Source organism: Trichomycterus rosablanca, unplaced genomic scaffold (genome assembly GCF_030014385.1).
Source record: "Trichomycterus rosablanca isolate fTriRos1 unplaced genomic scaffold, fTriRos1.hap1 scaffold_181, whole genome shotgun sequence".
Lineage (NCBI taxonomy): Eukaryota > Metazoa > Chordata > Actinopteri > Siluriformes > Trichomycteridae > Trichomycterus > Trichomycterus rosablanca.
This window is the reverse complement of record NW_026947009.1, coordinates 6,616-26,726: the sequence shown is the minus strand read 5'-3', so window position 1 is coordinate 26,726 and position 20,111 is coordinate 6,616. Positions and strand designations below refer to the sequence as shown.

At 39.6% G+C, this 20,111-nt stretch overlaps 1 protein-coding gene, 1 long non-coding RNA gene and 2 other non-coding genes across 4 annotated transcripts; 3 read left to right on the top strand and 1 right to left on the bottom strand.

Moving 5' to 3' along the window:
- Positions 1-339: 339 nt before the first annotated feature.
- LOC134306019 (uncharacterized) lies at positions 340-9,424 on the top strand. The gene is made up of 15 exons (XM_062990279.1): positions 340-376; positions 727-842; positions 1,098-1,226; positions 1,941-2,078; positions 3,918-4,342; positions 6,057-6,187; positions 6,285-6,381; positions 6,494-6,968; positions 7,057-7,231; positions 7,347-7,570; positions 7,658-7,729; positions 7,811-7,971; positions 8,077-8,304; positions 8,396-8,809; positions 8,898-9,424. The coding sequence occupies exons 2-15, from the start codon at positions 737-739 to the stop codon at positions 9,102-9,104; spliced, it is 2,982 nt and encodes a 993-aa protein (XP_062846349.1). The 5' UTR covers positions 340-376; positions 727-736; the 3' UTR covers positions 9,105-9,424.
- A 685-nt stretch (positions 9,425-10,109) lies between these two features.
- LOC134306024 (uncharacterized) lies at positions 10,110-12,441 on the top strand. Its single transcript, XR_010008889.1, has 7 exons — positions 10,110-10,298; positions 10,375-10,551; positions 11,154-11,311; positions 11,394-11,487; positions 11,643-11,729; positions 11,809-11,915; positions 11,996-12,441. It is a non-coding gene; the product is annotated as an uncharacterized LOC134306024 (long non-coding RNA).
- Positions 12,442-14,213: 1,772 nt separating this feature from the next.
- On the top strand, positions 14,214-14,287 carry trnan-guu (transfer RNA asparagine (anticodon GUU)). The gene has a single exon. It is a non-coding gene; the product is annotated as a tRNA-Asn (tRNA).
- Positions 14,288-14,503: 216 nt separating this feature from the next.
- Positions 14,504-14,576, bottom strand: trnak-cuu (transfer RNA lysine (anticodon CUU)). Its single transcript has one exon. It is a non-coding gene; the product is annotated as a tRNA-Lys (tRNA).
- Positions 14,577-20,111: the final 5,535 nt, after the last annotated feature.

The following is a 20,111-nucleotide window of genomic DNA, read 5'->3' as shown; positions in this document are numbered from 1 at the left end:
GCCGACAGACAGCCGACACTGCCGAACCGGAGCCGGAATCGGCCCAGATCTATCTTGCTAGCTGGGATGTGTGTATGTGTGTGTGTGTGTGTGTGTGTATTGTGTATCTGTGTGTGTGTGTGTGTGTTTATGAATACCAATAGAATAGATACGTATGTTAGACACGTATAGATACATGAAGTGATGTAAACACACATATTAACTCCTCAGCAATAGAGAGATACAGATGTGCTAATGTAGATTTATTACTGCTAAGCTGCTGTTCAACTCCAGTCCAGTTGGTGGCGCTGGTGCGTCTTAAGTTGTTCTGCCAACCGCCATTAAACATCATAAGAAGAACAAGAAGCTGCTGTGTTTGTACTGTAGAGCCTCATCTGTAAGTAAAATATGTATTTAATTATAACCCTTATATTTAATTATAACCACATTCTAATTAATAATAAAACTAGAGTTCATAATAAAACATCACTGTGAGGATTTGAGGAGCTTTAACTCCAGTTTTATTTAAACACACAAACTATTAGCTGCTCCGCTAACTGTTAGCATCACACATGATTCAGTACTGATGAACCGATTCATTTGAACCGATCCACCAAAATGAATCAATTGAGCGGAACTGATTGAGTTTCTTCATGATTAAATCTCACAGTTTTATATAAACACGTCATATTTTTAAACTTTGTTTACAGTTGAACTTTGTTAATAGTCTATCTGTCTGTCTATTAGATTTTTAATAATGCAGTCAGCAGAAGAGGGAGACGTCACCCCTGTGGATCTACAACATGAAGAATTCCAGAAGACAATAATACAGGAGGAGGATGATGATGATGATGATTTCTTCTGTAAGTAAATATGGAGCATAATAACACTTTTCCACCAGACAGTGTAGTACAGTACAGTATGGTTAGTATTGGAGAAAGTGGATAGTGGGATTAGAACCTGTACTGTACTGTACTGTACTGTCCTGTGCTGCTACACTCCAGTCTGGATTTAAGTTTGAATCTAACTAGGATTTATTTATGATCAGAAAACCAAACCCACAACCTTCAGTTTCCTCCAGTTGTTGAGATTCTTCTTCTCATATTGATGAGTTTCAGGTGAAGTCACTTTAATCCCTGCAGAACTTGTGGCTTCTGTGGAACTGCTCTTCTCAGAGGACCAACAGTGTGGAGGTTTCCAGATGAAGCCTGTGAAGAAAGAAGAACCTGAAGATAAAGATGAACTCAGTAAGACTTGAGCAAAATCATTTCTCCTAATTTGGTCATGTCTGAATGTCTTGTAATATTTTTGTATATTTAGTGCAGAAGTGAGCAGGTGAGTGAAATGAGGAGACAGAAGATAAAGAAGATTAAACAGATCATGCTGACTGTACCGTGTTTACACTAGTATATAATTACAGAGTAATGCCAGGTGAATACAAGTGGCTGAATGATTGGGTAATGAATGAGAAGAAATAAAGTCGAGTATATAAGCTGATATATTCAATATATACGTGATTGTTTGTGCTGATGGTCCTGGAGAGATGAGTCTGCACCTTCCATCCAGATCTTAACTCTCCTCCTTTTTTTAGAAAGTGTTGCAGGCCTGAAATGCAGGAATGGATGTTTATTAATAAATGAAATGAAGTTGAGCAGATAAAAGATAAAACATCTCAGCTTCATCCTGTCTGACATCAAATAAAAGTCAAAGTCTGTGTTTATATTATTATTTGCTTTTTCTATACTGTCCCAACTTTTTCTGATTTGAGGTTGTATTATTATTATTATTATTATTATTATTAAATCTGCTGAAACCCTGTTTGAACAAAGGTTTATAGGTCGTGTTTTTGACAGATAGTATAGAAGTACGTGTCTGTTAGTTCTAACTTAAGTTCTTAATAAAGAAGTTGGTCGTTACTACCAACAATAACAAACTTATTTTTCTTCTTTCACAAAACAAAGAAATTTCAGGTGAAGGAACCTCGATCCCTGTGGAACACGTCACCTCTGAGGAACACCTCACCCCAGAGGACCAACAGTGTGGAGGTTTCCAGATGAAGCCTGTGAAGAAGGAAGAACCTGAAGATAAAGATGAACTCAGTAAGATATTTTTTATCTTGAGTAAAATAAGATTTGGATTGAATAGAATCAGAGGAACCTGGGATGAAGCATCATACAGTGAAAGCTTGTATTGTGCTCATGCAGATCAGTGTGAGCAGGAAATGATGAATGCAGGATGAATCACGTTACAGGACTTTAGCATCAGATCTCAGTTTAACAATTACTAACAGTATTTATTATTTATAATGTTATAAATGTATATGATTATTTATAATGTTATAAATGTGTTTGATTATTTATAATGTTATAAATGTATTTATTATTTATAATGTTATAAATGTATTTTATTATTTATAATGTTATAAATGTATTTGATTATTTATAATGTTATAAATGTATTTGATTATTTATAATGTTATAAATGTATTTGATTGTTGATAATGTTATAAATGTATTTATTATTTATAATGTTATAAATGTATTTGATTATTTATAATGTTATAAATGTATTTATTATTTATAATGTTATAAATGTATTTGATTATTTATAATGTTATAAATGTATTTGATTATTTTTTGATTATTTATAATGTTATAAATGTATTTGATTATTTATAATGTTATAAATATATTTGATTATTTAAAATGTTATAAATATATTTGATTATTTATAATGTTATAAATGTATTTGATTATTTATAATGTTATACATGTATTTGATTATTTATAATGTTATAAATGTATATTATTATTTATGTTATAAATGTATTTGATTATTTATAATGTTATAAATGTATTTGATTATTTATAATGTTATAAATATATTTGATTATTTATAATGTTATAAATGTATTTATTATTTATAATGTTATAAATGTATTTGATTATTTATAATGTTATAAATGTATTTATTATTTATAATGTTATAAATGTATTTGATTATTTATAATGTTATAAATATATTTGATTATTTGTAATGTTGTAAATGTAATTGATTATTTATAATGTTATAAATGTATTTGATTATTTATAATGTTATACATGTATTTGATTATTTATAATGTTATAAATGTATTTGATTATTTATAATGTTATAAATGTATTTGATTATTTATAATGTTATAAATGTAATTGATTATTTATAATGTTATAAATGTATTTGATTATTTATAATGTTATAAATGTAATTGATTATTTATAATGTTATAAATGTATTTGATTATTTATAATGTTATAAATGTATTTGATTATTTATAATGTTATAAATGTATTTGATTATTTATAATGTTATAAATGTATTTGATTATTTATAATGTTATAAATGTATTTGATTATTTATAATGTTATAAATGTATTTGATTATTTATAATGTTATAAATGTATATGATTATTTATAATGTTATAAATGTATTTGATTATTTATAATGTTATAAATGTATATGATTATTTATAATGTTATAAATGTATTTGATTATTTATAATGTTATAAATGTTTTTGATTATTTATAATGTTATAAATGTATTTGATTATTTATAATGTTATAAATGTATTTGATTATTTATAATGTTATAAATGTATTTGATTATTTATAATGTTATAAATGTATATGATTATTTATAATGTTATAAATGTATTTGATTATTTATAATGTTATAAATGTTTTTGATTATTTATAATGTTATAAATGTATTTGATTATTTATAATGTTATAAATGTATTTGATTATTTATAATGTTATAAATGTATTTATTATTTATAATGTTATAAATGTATTTGATTATTTATAATGTTATAAATGTATTTGATTATTTATAATGTTATAAATGTATTTGATTATTTATAATGTTATAAATGTATTTGATTATTTTCTGCTTCAGAACTGAACAAGGATTTCTGCTGCTCCTCGTGTCCACGTTCCTCTACAACCCAAAATCAGCTCCACAATCACATCAAGAGCTGCAAAAATGATAAATATGAGACTCTGGTGAAGATTAAGACTGAACATGAGGATCTGACGCCCACCAGAAGCTCCAGTAATCAGCAAACGTCCTCTGGTACTGTCTGCATTAACACCTCTCTCAGTCCCACACAGGAAGAAGGAAACGTCTGCTCACAGTGTGGGAAGAGCTTCAGGTTCCTGAGTCATCTCAAAATACACCAGCGCATTCACACTGAAGAGAAACCGTATCAGTGCTCACAGTGTGGGAAGAGTTTTAATGGACAGAGTGATCTGAAACTACACAAGCGCATTCACACTGGAGAGAAACCGTATCACAGTGTGGAAAGAGTTTTAATCAACATGGTAATCTCAAATTACACCAGCGCATTCACATTTTACAGAAATGATGATCACAGTGTTGGAGCTGCTTTGCTTATTTATCAGCACTTAGACACAAGTGTGACTCATCAGATTGTACCAAACAAGCTAAAATATATAAAATATAGTGAGTGAGTGAGTGTTGGGGAGAAATGGTTAGCAATGAATGGATTATACTGTGTAATTAATAGGTAATTAATAACACAGTAAACATTAATAAGTAAATAGTAATAATAAAAGTATAAATCTTTAGGTTAAACTTTTACTGGGAAATAATGTGATTATCTATAGTGAAGTGAATGGTGGGTAGAACCAGGAGGTTTAGAGCCTGATGTAAGTGAATGCTATCAGTTAATAGTGGAAGTAAATAAAAAAAAAAGGTATTGGATCGGCTAGCATATATTAGGGTTAGGGTCAGTGTTTATTTCACGAAAGTGTCATTTTTTCCATTCATGGATATGCAAAAGTGTAAATGACATATTCAAAAAAACGGATACTAACTTTCCCATTCTTTAGAATTGCCTTTTTACCCTTCCAAACGTGGGTGGGGTCGGGGGTGTGTGGCTAGACCCCCGAAGTGGTCCCAACAACCGTTTGGTAATTTTTTTTGTAAACCATGCCTGAGCCTAAGTGGTTTTCCCAGAAACTTTGAGTTCTGGCGCAGCAACATTTGTTACGGGGGCACGCGGCGGGGTCGCCCGTGAAGTTTCGGACGGGGGCCACGCACCCGAGCCCAAACTCAGTGTTTCGGAGGGCTGTTTTCCCAGTCTGTACATCTACAAGGACCCAGGGTTCAAACCACCCTGTCAGCCTTCTGCCCTTTGTCAAGTCGGTGCGCCGGGTGAAAATTTGGGGATCCTAGGTCTTATGGTGGAAGAGATATGGCCCTTTTTACTAAAGTGTACCGATGACACTTCTGTGATCCTGTCCCCTAAACCTAAAATCACAACCAGGGTCAGGTCGGGTCAAGTTTGGGTCCGATACGAGCACTCCAAGTACTAGGTGTGATACATCATTGCATTTTTCTCATCACATGGGATGCAAATGGGCCGGTTGTCACAGGGTCACCAAACTCGGCACAGGCGAGCGGAGCGACAGGCCGCACCGCATATCCAAATTTGGTAACCGGAGGCCAAAAAAATCATGAAGTTATAGCTGTATACGTTTTGGTGATCTGATGACATTTCTGTGATAAATTTCCCCAACAAAATTTGTTTTCGTCTTTCATTTTTCAAGTCAAAAACGTTTGATTATTTAGTTTTATATTTTGCAAAACATTTCCAGTACATCCAGGTGAATTAATGAATTGTTTTTAAGGTTTCAAATGTGCAATGACCTTTGAAACCGAAAGTGACAGTTGTTGGGTTGTTGTAGGACAGAGGATAGTGTCTGGTGAGGTTTGTGGTCAGTGAAAAGTGGACGATTTGAGGATTCAGCTGCGCAATTTGAAAGATTATGAGTCAATGTTGTGTGACTAAGTAGTTTAGGGTTAGTTTGGTGAAGTTTATAGATTTCAAAATGTTTTATGAAGTGTGTCATGGTGGAAGTGACACCTAGGAGATCCAATGATCCATCGGTTTATCCCAGTCCCTAAACACTGAGGTTATGGGTTAGGGTGAGGTGTAAGGTTAGGTGAATGTTATTGATTGGTTTTTAAATGTTTTTTTCACTGGTGTTTATTGTTTTTTGTGACGTTCAGATGCCGTATCGTATTCAGCGATGCCCAGTGTGCGGGGTAGACTACTCCAACCTGTCCCAGCATTTGCGCAAGTACCATCTTGTTGGTAATGCCCAGGAGAAGACCCTCCTGCTGCAGCTGGCAAGTGGGCGGTAAGACTGAGCTTGAAAATTCCATTCAAATGTTATTAAAAATGCATTAAAATTATAAGTAGTTATTATATTATAATATATTTTCTTTTCTATTTAGCATCAGGTCCAAGTTCACTTGCTGCGTGCCCGGGTGCGTGTCCAAAAGTGTGAAGAGGTTGGACCGGCACAACGCAACGGTGCACAGTGACTTAGAGGTAATCTTTCATGTTTGTTGAACACTGAATTTTATTGTAAATGATTGTAATTCATTATAAAAGTACAACAACGAGCTTAAAAATATTGGTTTGTTCTGTTTCTGTTCTTCAGCTGCCCGAGATGAATCATTACGCCAACAAAGCGAAGAGGAATTACGTCTTGTGCAAGCTCGCCGAATTGAGGGCCAGCCACCCTCAAGTGCCAATGGTCACTACGTTGGACATCGGACACGCCGGGAGGCTGTACGCTCCAGCCGCCACTTCTGCCGCACCCGACACCGCTGCTTCCCAGGCGACGCCTGTTGCAGAAGTGCAGGCCAGTGTTGGAGACCAGGTGGACGAGGGACAGCCGGGCACCAGCACCGACTGTCAGAACCCCACCTGCGTGGCAATGGCAAGGAGGTTGAGGGTGCTGGAGTCCCGTCTCAACCTGGTGCCTCAGGGGGCGTGCCCGAGGAAGGACTGCCAAGAGTCCATGTACGAGCTTGGCCGCCTCCAGAGGCTCCTGTCCCGCAGCCCCCAGAAGAGTTTGCGGAAGAAGTTTTCCCGAAGGGATACCTTCCGTATAAAGGACTCTCCCGTCTACGGTAAGTACATTTATGGTTGTCATACACAATAACGTTTTCCATGAAATGCAAGGCATTGTTTTAATCCTTAATTCTAATGTCTTCACAGAGAAGGTGCTTCTTGACTTTTTGGGGTTCTGTGTCGGGACCAACCCCTCCAAGAAGAAGAAGGAAAATGCCATAGGGTCTGTCAGTCATGTGAGGCGGTTCCTCATCTTCGCGGGTGAGGACCGCCTCCTGAAGGGCCATTTTTCCTTCTTAAAGAAGCAGTCTTCCATCAGAGAGTAAGTATTAGACACATTCTCATTTTGGTTTATTGCTGTGCATGATCATTCATCATTGCTAATGCGTGCGTGTGTGTGTGTGTTTGTTTTGTGCTTTCACATTTTTTTTTTTCAGTTGGGTCGGAGTTTTATTGGCTGACAAGTTGAAGCCCACAACAGTGCGTGCCAACTTGATGAGTCTGAAGAAATTCTTCGAATACCTGCCGTACGTTCCTCGGAAGACCACAAAATTGACCAGGGTGGATTTTCTTTGGCTGAACACCGAGGTGACAAGTCGCATAAAGGATATGCAACGCGATGTGACTTGTCACCGTCAAGCAGTCCGTAAAGCTGCCTCCAGTAAGTGTCACGTCCGAGAAAATGACACTTACGTTATGGACAAAGTAGCTGTACTAATACTAATTTCGTGCCTGTTTTGCCCTACAGAAAACATCGTGTCCGAGGAGGATCAGAAGAACTTCCGCAGGGAGGTTCGTCTGATCCTCCCCGCCAAGATCAGTGAGTATTGTCCCATTAATTATTTCCAAAATTGTGCAAGACAAAAATAAACCCTATTGAAGTGTTTCTTTGTTTTCATAGAGTCTCTAAAAAAAGGTTCAGTCGAGAGCCTTCACCAGGTGTTCGGCTTGTTGACCGGATACTTTGTATCCATGTCCGGTCATCGGGCCGGAGTCTTGAAGAACCTGAAGGTGGAAGAAGTACGGAACGCTGAGGTGGACGGGGAACACGTGACCATCGATGTGAGTGTTACGTTGTACTTTTAGGTCCGACCAGTTCGTGGTATGGGGGGGTGGGGGGGGTTGGTTAGGCTTGCTAAAATGTTGTCTTGTGTTGTGATCCCATAGGTGGAAGACCACGCCCAGCTGAGCCTGACACTGTCCGAGCTCCAGTGGTTCGATGGGCTGCTCAGTGTCCGTGACCAGTTCGTCGGCAGTGAGTCCCCGTACTTCTTCTTTAACTCGGTCGGCGGGAGGTGCGAGAAGGTCCTCAGCTACTTCAAGACTGAGTGGACACGGATGGGGTTTGGAGGCAGTTTTACCTTCCGCCATCTTCGTACCTCCATGGTGCACCACGTGAGTGTACAGTCATCGAGGTGTTAGAATGCATGTTCAATAATGTTATAAAGTTTCATTTTGATTGATCTGTTTAATGTTGTGTTCTCAGACAAAGAACCTGACTCCACACAAAAGGCTGTCCATACACCGGGTGATGTGCCATTCCGAGGCAGTCGCCTCCAAATTCTATGTGCCGCTGAACACCGTACTGGAGGCCGCTGGTGTTCGCAGATTGCAGGAGGGAGAGGAGGAGCCCGAAGACCGCCCCCACTGCAGCAGCAGCCGCCCCAGCAGCAGCCGCCCCAGTACCCTCCGCAGCCTCCGCCAGGAATTCGGCGAGTCAGGGACTGTCGACACCGACTCTTCTGGAGAGGACACCAGACGACCTGAGAAGGAAAAGTCCTCTTCAGAAGAGGTTCAAGGTTCCAAGCGCAAGCACGTGAGACGTGCCATCCTGGACACTTCATCAGAATCGGATGAACCCTTCGTCTTGAGGATGCCCAGGAAGTCTAGTCCTCACCCGGTAAGACATCACGTCGATTGTCGTATGTAATAGTGACAGTGAACATTGGCATCGTCTAATGTTTTAGTATCTTTTCATGTTGAACTAGGGTTACGACATCTTGGGAGGTGGGCCCTCTCCGGAACACAACTACGTCGGGACTCCAGTGAAGGTAAGTCAGGATGCAATGAAGGCGATCACCGAATCCGGCAAGCCCACCGTTCGACTGAGCATGCTGGTGCTCACGTCCTCTTCTTCCTCGGACAAAGAAGAACAAGTGGAGGAAATGCCCCTCGAGCCCAGTGCCACGTTTTAGAGTGTTTAATGTTTTTTTGGGTGTTTTACTGTTACCACAGCAGTACATTGTTGTTTAGCCTAGGGGCAAGTTCAAGTTGATTTTGTATAATGGGTTTTTAAGTTATAAGTTAAAAAAAAAATTTTTTTATGAATATTTACATTTCTTTTACTCAATCACGGAATATGTTTAATATCGGGTGCACATGTTTATGTGCCATGACCACGTGTTGTTGATGGGTTTGTATCGGTGAGTAATGTTCTCGTAAATAGTGTTTTTTGCCGTTGCGCTCGTGTGTGATATGTTCATGTTGTTAATAAATGGCGAATTGTTGAGAAAAACGGGTTTTTCTTCCATTCTGGAACCATTTCACCCATGTTTAGGGGAAAAAATTACCAAAGGGTCTTGGATTACCAAAAGGGTTTTTTAGGGTTTTAAGCCAAACCAATAGCCCAGACTTTACCAGATTCGTCCTGGAGGATCGCCACGCCGAGCCGCACCAAATGGCACAGTCAGTTTCTGAAAAAATTTTTCGGTAAGGCTCTAACACTGTGATATTTTTTTGGCTGAAAGGGTTAAGTCAAGTGGTAAATGCTTCAGTCACTTGGTGCGGCTCGGCGAGGGGATCACCGTGGACAAGCTTGGTGAAGTTTGGTACTTTAATTCGGCCTAAAAATGAGAAAAACACTTTGGTTATCCGGGTCATTTTGGTGATCCTAACCCCTAAACACTAAGGTTTTGCCAAAACAAAGTCTCAAAACGGAACGTGTCATTTGATGCGTCTCAGCACGGCAGACCCTCCTGTACAGTTTTGGTAAGGTTTCGACCTTGGGTTCGTCAAAAAAAAAAAACTAACCCAGCACCTTTAGTTCCCTACTTTGGGAATGATGACACTTGGGGACAAACTGATGCCATCTGGGCGACCCACTCATCGCGGCGGTGCTGTATATGACATCGGTTGGGCTCAAAACGACCTGGGAGGCTGTCATGACTTCCACCAGCTGATGCTCAAGACGGGCAGGCTGAGGATGCGGTTCGCCCGGCACGTAATGCGGCGGGTGGTCCTGGCGGTGCTCCACTGCCGGGATCGCGGGGTCCTGCACAGGGACATCAAGCTCCAGAACGTCCTTCTGAACACAGAGACGCTGGAGGTGAAGCTGATCGATTTTGGATGCGGCGACCTGTTGAAGGACACTCCCTACAACACATATTCAGGTAACTGTGCACCAATGGGGGGATGGGTACTTTGGTTTGGACTTTGGGTACTAGTTTGTCTTCTTTGTTTATGTAGGCACGTGGGTATACTCGCCACCTGAGTGGATAACCAAGCAGAAGTACTATGGCTGCCCTGCGACCGTCTGGAGTCTGGGCGTACTTCTGTTTGCCTTGGTTTGTGGACGCCTGCCATTTCGGTCTAAGAAGGAGATCACCAAAGGGCATCTAGTGTTCAAACCTGGTGTGTCTGATGGTAAGGAAATATATACATTAAGACCTGCACATACGCTAACCAGGCATAACATTATGACCACTGACAGGTGAAGTGACTCTATCAAGGAGCGAATCGTGATGGATAGATGACTGGGTCAGAGCATCTCCAAATCTGCAGCTCTTGTGGGGTGGTCCAGGGAGGGTAGAGTGGTAAACCAGCGACAGGTTCATGGGCAGCCAAGGCTCACTGATGCATGTGTGGCCCGATCCAACAGACAAGCTCCTGTAGCTCAAAGGTAGCAGCAGACCAGTCAGGATGCCCATGGTGACCCCTGTCCACGTCGCTTACCTGGGGGAACACATGGCACCAGGACGCACTATGGGAAGAAGTTCTGCCAACATTCTGCTGGGAAACTTTGGGTTGGGTCGTAGCTACTACCTAAGCATTTGAGGACCACGTCCACCCTTCCATGGATTCCCCAGATCTCGATTCAACCGAGCGCCCGTGGGATGTGTTGGACAAACGAGTCCGATCAATGGAGGCCATTATTAGGAAGGTGGTCATAATGTTATGCCTGATCGGTGTATCTTCTTCAGATCTAAACACATTATAATTTGAATGTGCATTGTCGCACTCGCCAGCCTGCTGCCATCTGATTGAACAATGCCTCAAGAAGAAGCCCAGCAAGCGTCTCACCCTCGGGCAGATCCTCCTGCACGGGTGGTTCAATGAGTAACCCGAAGACTAGGTCCAGACGGTGTAGATCTTTACACTCGTACTGGCGGCTGCAAAAAAGAGGGTAAGACGACAGAAAAACACAGATCTAATAATTCAAGCGATGTGCGAATGATTTAATAACGTCTTGAGCGTTTCTCTCCTAGGATCTGCGCGTCTTCCACTGAAGGTACGACCGGCTGATACAGATGCTGGAGAATCGGACTGATGTGGGCCGAAGTGGAGCTGGCGCAGATCGGGGTGAGTTTGACTCAGTCTGAACCTGGCACTATATTTACTACTATATGTGTCGACTGCCAGATGCCACCCATGCAGTTAGCCATAGCGACTACGCCATCAGTCAGAACCACAGTCCTACCATTCTAATAGAAAATCTGTTTTCCTTCTACTCACAGATCCAGCACGTCAACTTTATGGCCATCGTCTTTGAGCTGGTGCTGCTGGGAATTCTGTGAAGAGCGAGGATGCATCAGATCATCTCAGTAAGAGAGTCTGTGCTCTATAGAGTCTAAAATTAATCTGTGCTGCCCTACAAGTGTAGTTAAACACACCATTGTTTAGTTGACGCAGTACCGGAGACGAAGGCTCTTTCTGGACCGGCTGATTGCTCTCATCTATTCGTGTGTTACGCCCAGATAGACTGAACGTGTTATTTATTCCATCTTCAGGTGTGTGTTCTTTACACCATGAATGATCTTGAATAGAACTGTCTGCTAGTAATCTGTTATTTCTTCTGTTTCGCTCTCAGACTGAGATGCTGAGCTTCCTGGATGAAATCTTCACTCTGGACGAGTCTTTGTATGCAGAACCTGAAGCCCTGGCTGCTGCACTGGAGACGCTTTTATGGCAGAGCCTCCAACGGTTTCATGAAAGGCTGGAAACAGAGGACATCTAAAGGCCAACCTTGATTAGAACCTTTATTTAACTGTCAGGGATGCATGTCTGGTGGTTGACGTGTTTTTAATGTTTGTTCACAGTTTGTGTACTTGTGGAGGTGCGTCAGGACCCAAGACATCGGCGACGTGTGAAGATACCACCGATGTGGAAGCATGTATTAGGATCTCTGAGAGACCTGCTGCCTTTAAGACGATGTCTTTACATCAGGACAACGCCCGGATGACTTTGTGGACCAGATCCAGATGTGTAAAAAGCTGATGTTCTGTAAAAATTTAATAAAAAAAGAAGAAACTGTGAGTCATTCATTCTCTAGCGTCTTTATTCTCCAAAATAAAAGATTTCCAATGATTTCACTGATTGCTATATAAAGTTGGGACGGAGGCAGAATAAGAGTAAAAGGTTTATAGAAGATTACAGTTACAGTTGCTCTCCATGCTGCTCTTTATTTTGAGGGAATTTGAGTTGTGAGATTTGGGAACAAACTGGGAACTGGAATGTGGACACAATACAGAGGAAGTAAAGGTGTCACAGACACTTAAGGAAAAGAAGCTCTACAAGGCAAAGAACCAATTCGCTCAGGGACCGAACAGTGACAACTCACCAATGGTGTGGCTTGAACCAGCAACCTTTTGATTGCTAGCCCAGTACCTTAACCACTAATACCAAGTTCACACTACACGACTGTGTTCAGATCTTTGTTCAGTTCACACTACACAGTGGACAGTGAGTGTAGAAACAAGGAGGTGGTTTTAATGTTATGGATGATCAGTGTAGTCTATTTAATCAGCTCCGCTTACCATATAGGAGCACTTTGTAGTTCTACAATTACTGACTGTAGTCCATCTATTTCTCTACCTGCTTTTACTCTGTTTTTCAATGGTCACATTGTTTAGGTGGTGGATCATTCTCAGAACTGCAGTGACACTGCAGTGACACTGACATGGTGTGTTAGTGTGGAACAATTTACAATAGTGTGAAAGAATAAAGAAAATGAAAAGTGAGTGAGGTAAAACTGATAATCAGGTAGTATAGAGTCTGTAGCGTTTACCTCAGCTGCTCCAGGACGCGTCTCAATTTGTTAATGCTTTGTGAAAGCCTTTATAAAATGCTGATGTGAGTTATTTCTCCTGTTAAAAAAATTTAATTGAATTAAAGTTTAGTGTAGAATTATGTACAAAGATCTACAGAGTCTAGATGAACTGGCCGGTTAGCTCAGTTGGTTAGAGCGTGGTGCTAATAACGCCAGGGTTTGATCCTCGTACGGGCCACACCCACTTTAACCATTAAAGGTAGCATGGTTGAGAGAGAGTCAGGTGAGCATGTGCTGAGTATCAGGACTTTCTAACCTGAGTAATTTAATCACTGAAAGTAAGAATACCACCCTGTTCTTCTGCCATCTTTAATTCTGGCTTCATTTCACCTAATGAACGTGGCATGACCTTTATAAATGCTTGCAATCAATTTTGTTAATGGCAAAAATAAATAAAAAGAGAACTGCTGTGTAATTTAGTGAATTCTTGCACTGCACATGGCAGAAGACTAAAAGAAATTTAGACCGTGTAGAATAAAAGTATTAGGAAAGTATGAGGTTAAAAGCATCAGCTTTTATTTATTCTTAAAAGAAAAATACATGAACCTCAGTCATCTCACATGAAGATCTGTTCTGCTCAACAACAGTAAAGCTCTCCATCGTTTCTGTGTGGCAGCACCATAACTGAAGGGCTGTCAGTGTATCAGGTATGTGGGTACATGCCCTGCCCATGAAGACCAGCCGGTTAACTCAGTTGGTTAGAGCGTGGTGCTAATAGCACCAAGGTCATGGGTTTGATCCCCATACGGGCCACTATCCCTTTTGCACTTAAACTAACAAGCAAGTGAGTCTTCTCTAACTAGCAGGTCCTATTGACCTGGGCTTCAAACGTTGTCTCTGACAAGTGTGAGATCTTTTTAATGCCCCTCTCATTCAAGTCAGAAACATGCCATTATTTCAATTTGCCAAACTTAATTAACCCTCTGTAAATGTTTGCAAGTCATGTGACTTTTGTGTCCAATGAAAAAGCAGTGCTTGTGTCTCTGTGGTGCAATCGGTTAGCGCGTTCGGCTGTTAACCGAAAGGTTGGTGGTTCGAGCCCACCCAGGGACGAGTGCCTTTTATTGCACAACCTGCCTGTTGATCAAACGGATATGAGACACAAGAACAATGTGTAGTCCCACAGAATAGTGGAAATAAGTAACTGAAAAACATCCAGTAAACAACAGTCCTACAAGCACAAATATCAACCTGATAAGTCACCGGAGACCGGCTGTCCAAAGTGGAAGAACATACTTTTGGTTTCAGTAGATGTTAAATGAAGATACTCGCCCAACGTGGGGCTCGAAGCCACGACCTTGAGATTAAGAGTCTCATGCTCTACCGACTGAGCTAGCCGGGCTTAAGCAGTATGTCAGAACAGACAGCTCATCAGTCAGACCATCAGAGAGATGTAGGTTTAATAGTGTTATTTTAAATAAACAAAAATAAATGAAATAAAACAATTTTACTTTCAAAGAATGTGCACAGTGAAATACACTGAAAACCTCAAAAGGTCGTCCTAACATGAGTGTGTTTCAGTGCTGTTTAATACAAATAAATAAAATATATAAGCACTGCAGGACGGATCAGCTGCATTCATCTTCCCCTCTATCAGGACTGCCACCACCATGCTTCACATTAGGTGCAGCATTAGCCGGGTGCCTGGTCTCCACCAGACATAATGTGTTTTTCGTGGTCCGAGAGACCTCTAGGTGCATTTTAGCACCTAGTTCAAATGGTTGATCTTCTGGAAGGTTCTCACGTCTCCACAAGGATACGCCGGAGGTTCCTGCTCACCTCCCGGCCAGGCCAGACTTCTTCCATTTATGGATGTTGGTGGTCTGTACCCTTGCCCAGATCTATGCCTCTGAGGTCTGCAGACGATTCCTTTGACCCCATGGCCACTGTGGACTGTGGGACCTCGTATAAGCAGGTGTCTGCAATCCCCAATCATATCCAATCAAACCAATTGACCACAGGTGGCCTCCAGTTAAATTGGAGATGCATCTCAAGCGGTATCATACCCGTCTTTTGGGTGTCCTATCAAAGTCTGTGCACACAGACGCCCAAAAACATGCTAATAACACACAGACAACGGTACAGTTCACGTCTTTATTGAACAATTTATTTATTTAATAAACAAAGAAGCTGCTGGTAACTGTAAGAAGAATCTCCTCATCTTCCGGATCGAGATGCTCGTTGACCTGCGGACTACCGTTACGCTATCGTGACGTCCTGGAGGTCCGGTGAGGTCCTGTGAGGTCCTGTGAATAGAGACTTAAACCTTGCATAGATATCAAACCTTCATCATCTCCTACTCACCCAGAAAGACCTCCCAGAGCTCTCGAACCTTCTTATTCCTGGAAAAAAGCTCAAATCTTAAAAGGTTTGATTGTTTTTACCGTTAGCAGAAGCCTTCAGAAACCTGTATGGTTAAAGGTCTGGACCTATTTTTTGGGTTACTCATGGAAGCACACGTCAGTGTTCATTTTGACAGCAAATTTTGATTTAGTTTTAGTCATAGTCTTTTGACTAAAATGTAATTTAGTTTCAGTCATAATTTAGTCATCTGAATTGTTTTAGTTTTAGTCTAGTTTTAGTTTCAGTCGACTAAAATAGGGCTGGGCGATTTTGCCAAATAAAAAAATCTCTATTATTTTAAAATGATAACCGATTGTTGATTACGATTTAGTTTTTTTTTTGTTCTTGTATAATGCAATTGAAACAAGACTCAAATTTTTTTTTTTTTGCATTGTAATTTAAAAGACTGCAGAAGTGCAAAAATAGTAACAGCACCACCTATAATTATCCTTTCAAGGGACTCAAACTTATAACAAAAACAATATCACAATAATTAACAATAATTAAAACAAAATAGAAATCTTAATTATCTATATCCTTTATAAGAATATCTCACAAACTCTTATTTTAAATAATGTGCAGCAGAGCCTCCTTACATTAGGAAAAGAACTACAAAAAGTTCTTTACAGGTTTCTTAAAAGGAACACGAGCCTGTACTGTACTGTTTCCACCACTGAGTGAGTCTGTATCAGTAGCTACACTGGGGGGGCATCAAGTAATCACTCAGCTCAGCTTTGATTTTGTCCTCTTGTTATTGGGGGTGGATGGAGGGGGCACGGTCTGCTTCTAACTATATGGACTACAATTCCCATGCTCCCCCGGACTGTCACGTGACTCACATGTCCCGGTCAGCCAATCCTGATCGCGCTCACCGTCTCCGGAGTTTTGATTCAGTTCAGCGGTGTTTGATTCAGTGAATCTTAATTAAACTCTTCTGTTTGTGTCTTGTTTTGCCGATCGTGTTTGCGCTCCTTATTTCTGAATCTAACCGTTACCGTGTATAATCCTTGTTGTCCTCCGTTTACTGTTTAGTTTATCCGCTGGTTTTGCACTCTACATGATTTTGTACACTGTTTTCACCCTTTTGATATTAAACTTTCCCTGATTTATGTTCTGCGAGTGTCTGGTCAGTTTCTGCCTCGTGACATGTTGGTATTTTAATTAAAATATAAAGTATGTAAACAATCGCAATTGTCACATTTCTAACATCGGGTGTAAACGTTCATGCGAATTAACCGAATTAATCGTGAAAATCTGCCAGCCCTAGACTAAAATATATATAAAGGGTGTAAAATGTAAATGCTTTTTAATCAGTTCACTTCAATTATTTAAGTAATTATGCACACTTACACAAAATGAAACATTTTTAACCAGTTATGGAATATTATTAATGTTTGAATGTGCAATACACACAAAAACAGATGTAACTTATTTCAAACAACATCTTTATTTACCTGACCTTGCTTATTGAGCATAACAATAACAAAATATTAATGACCAGTAGGCCTGCTCTGCCTGAAAAATATATGCATTGTTCATAACAAATTGCATATTACATTCTTTATAAAACTGGGTACCGTAAAAGCAGCAGTGCCATTATGTTGCCATTATACTGCCAGCAGTGCCAGATGTGGTTTCAGATTTGTTGTGTTTTTACCCGAGATCGTCGCCCCAGATGGTTTACACATCGTCTTGTTTTTCACGATGTGAAATGAGGAATGTGTCTATATATCGTCTCTGCACTTTCTCCCTGTTGACATTGTGGAGTTAACCTAGTTCCATGAGTAACGACAGTTCATAGGCTAGTCTGGTCTTCCCGGGTTTAGATCAAATTTGTGCGAGTGTGGTCTTACAGCGGTACTGCAAAAGAAATTAGTACTGATAGGATGGCTACCCGGCTTGTCCCGCCTCTCCACATACGCTAAAGTAGTTATGATTGGATCTCTCCCTAACTCTCCAAAACTAAATCAGTTCTGATTGGATGTCGTCCCTGCCAAACATTTTTGTCTCGTTTTTATTTGTTGACGAAAATGTCAATTACACTAAATGAGTCTGAGACCATGATTTATGGTGGGCTGGCTGGTACATGTATGAATTATCTACCCTTGTGTTAAAACTTATTCCACATGCTTATAGTTGTAGCAGCTAGTGAAAATGCTTCTATCTTGCATTTCTGCAAAGTAAAAAGGATTTCCATTCTTCATGATTCAGCTTTTACTGATTTATAATGAAGAACAGCGTATTAGATCCAGAAAAAATGCATTTCCTCTAGTAATACTGTTTAAAGCTTACAACAGACATGTTTATATTTGTTTTAAAGCTACGGTCAGTCAGTAGCCAGTTTTTTAAATGACTGAAAAATTTGCCATTGACCCCTTTGGGTACAAAACAAAAATGTTCAAATTTTTCTGGTAAATAGGGTTAGTAGTTCTACAACACTAGCTTTAGTTACAACAGTGTTTAGGTGTAATAAGTCAAATGAGATGGTTTTTTTAATCTGCATCCTTTATTTTTTTTTTATTTAGCAACATACAGAGATGTATAACAAGAAAAAGTTCTGAATGATACTAAAGTAAAGTGGCAAAAGGGAACATGAAAAGTTTTAAACTGATCAGTTTTGGTCTACTGTAATTAAACCCATTCAAATAACTTAGCCCACAAACAATCCAATCATTAGAGGAGCTCAAGTCCCACAAAAGGAATACTTTCACCCAAATCACTTCTAAACTAATCAGATTGTTGAGATACATATAAGTAATGAACTATAGCCAGAGAGATAGTTAAACAATCTCATCCCTGTCTGTTCACTTATGAAATACCTTGTACATTTAGTATACCAATTGGAAAGTGTGCAGCTACACTCGCTTTAGTATTATTTAGAACATCTCTTACAATGTTTAATTGCTAAATAGAACTAAAAATGAAAATTAATCAGCATCGTGGATTTAGCTGGAATGGAATCATCTGCTGAGAGGTCGTCTGATTGTCTGGCTCACTCCTCTAAAGAAGTCCTGGACCTGTTTCATTCTTTTCCTTCTTGGTTTTGTGCCTTTGTATCATAGAAAGGAGAAACAAGTCAGTCACAATGTTTAAAACGCACGCATAAAAGGTTTTTGTGGTTAATTAGCAAACATTTAACCCAACATATAAACTAATGCTAAATGTTTTTTCTCTGTTCTGAATGGTGTTGAAATCGATTTTTCTGTTATTTACATTGAATTGGGAATTCATCAACAGGATCTGCAGATATTTCTGTTGAACTCAGGACCTCTGTGGTGGTGCTGCAAGAAGCATCCTCTACTGAAATCACACAGAAACATGATTTAAAATGCTGTTCAAACAATGATACACGGGATTAAAAATGCTTTTCAAAACAATGATACGAAATATACCGTCACCATAGTGAACACATAGTGAGAAAAAAAAACTTTACCTTGTTTTGATGGGACAAGATTGTCCATGATTGTAATTAAAATGAAAGGATGCAGCAATGAAACGAGCTCACTCTGAGGGGAGCCTATGGGTGACCCTTTTACCTCAAATCCCTTAGCCAGCAGTTGCGTCACTGTTTTGTCCAATACAGTGTGCAGAAGGATATTGTAGAAGAGCGATAGCTACTCTGGACTTGAAAAATTTGTGGCCTTGAGCAAATTTAGAAATAAATCTAATACAAAATCTTTGCAGCCACATGGTGTAGGAAAACAGTCGTCTTGAGAAATTCTGCATTCCAGTAGGTGTTTTACATTCTGGAGCAGTGGTGTAACTTCATCCTGCAGGTGCTGGCAGAGCACTCCAGCAAGAGATTCAGTCATTGTTTTAACTGATGGTTCCTGACTGACTTTATCTTGCTGTGTGCTGCTGGCACTACTGAACAGGACCTGCCTCACACGATTTCTCAGGTCCATACTGTCCACATTGGTGTCTGGGTTATTAGGTGGCAAGTTTTCCCCTCATAGCTCTGTTTCAAGCTGCTGATCTTTAGTGGGACTGGTTCCACAGGGTCCAGGCTCATTATGGTCCCTGGTCTGGTTTGAACTAGTGGATGTACATGGAAATTGATTGTTTACAAACTCTATCAGTGGAGGATACAGGTTGTCCTTAAGTTCCTCCACTAATATACTTTGGACCCTTTCAACTAAATCCAGTAGATTGTCCACATTCAAAGCCTGTAAAAGAAGGAAAATTTATATTAAACAAAAAACAATATTCATACAAGATTTTCTCATTTAACACCCAGTTTCAGATAAAATCAGCTCTTATTATGATGTAATTACATTGCTGGAACTGGATCCTCTGCTGAAAAGTCGTCTGACTCTCTGCCACACTCCTCTGAAGAAGTCCCGGACTTTCTTCATCCGTGTTCTTCTTGGATTTGTGTCTTTGTATCATAGAAAGAAGAAACACAAAGAGAGTTGTGATGGTTAAAAGCTCATAAAAAAATCGATGTGGTAAATAAGCAAAACCTCACACAAAGGTTTATTTTTAATCCAATAATTGTAGCAAATGGTTCTGTTCTGAAAGGTGTTCAAAAGGG

What these genes read in the sequence shown, in the direction of transcription:
- LOC134306019 (XM_062990279.1), top strand. Translation starts at nt 737, where the DNA reads ATGCAGTCAGCAGAAGAGGGAGACGTCACCCCTGTGGATCTACAACAT. An exon ending in TGATGATGATGATTTCTTCT is followed by an intron (nt 843 to 1,097) that starts GTAAGTAAATAT and finishes GATGAGTTTCAG; the next exon opens with GTGAAGTCACTTTAATCCCT. An exon ending in GTACCTCCATGGTGCACCAC is followed by an intron (nt 8,305 to 8,395) that starts GTGAGTGTACAG and finishes TTGTGTTCTCAG; the next exon opens with ACAAAGAACCTGACTCCACA.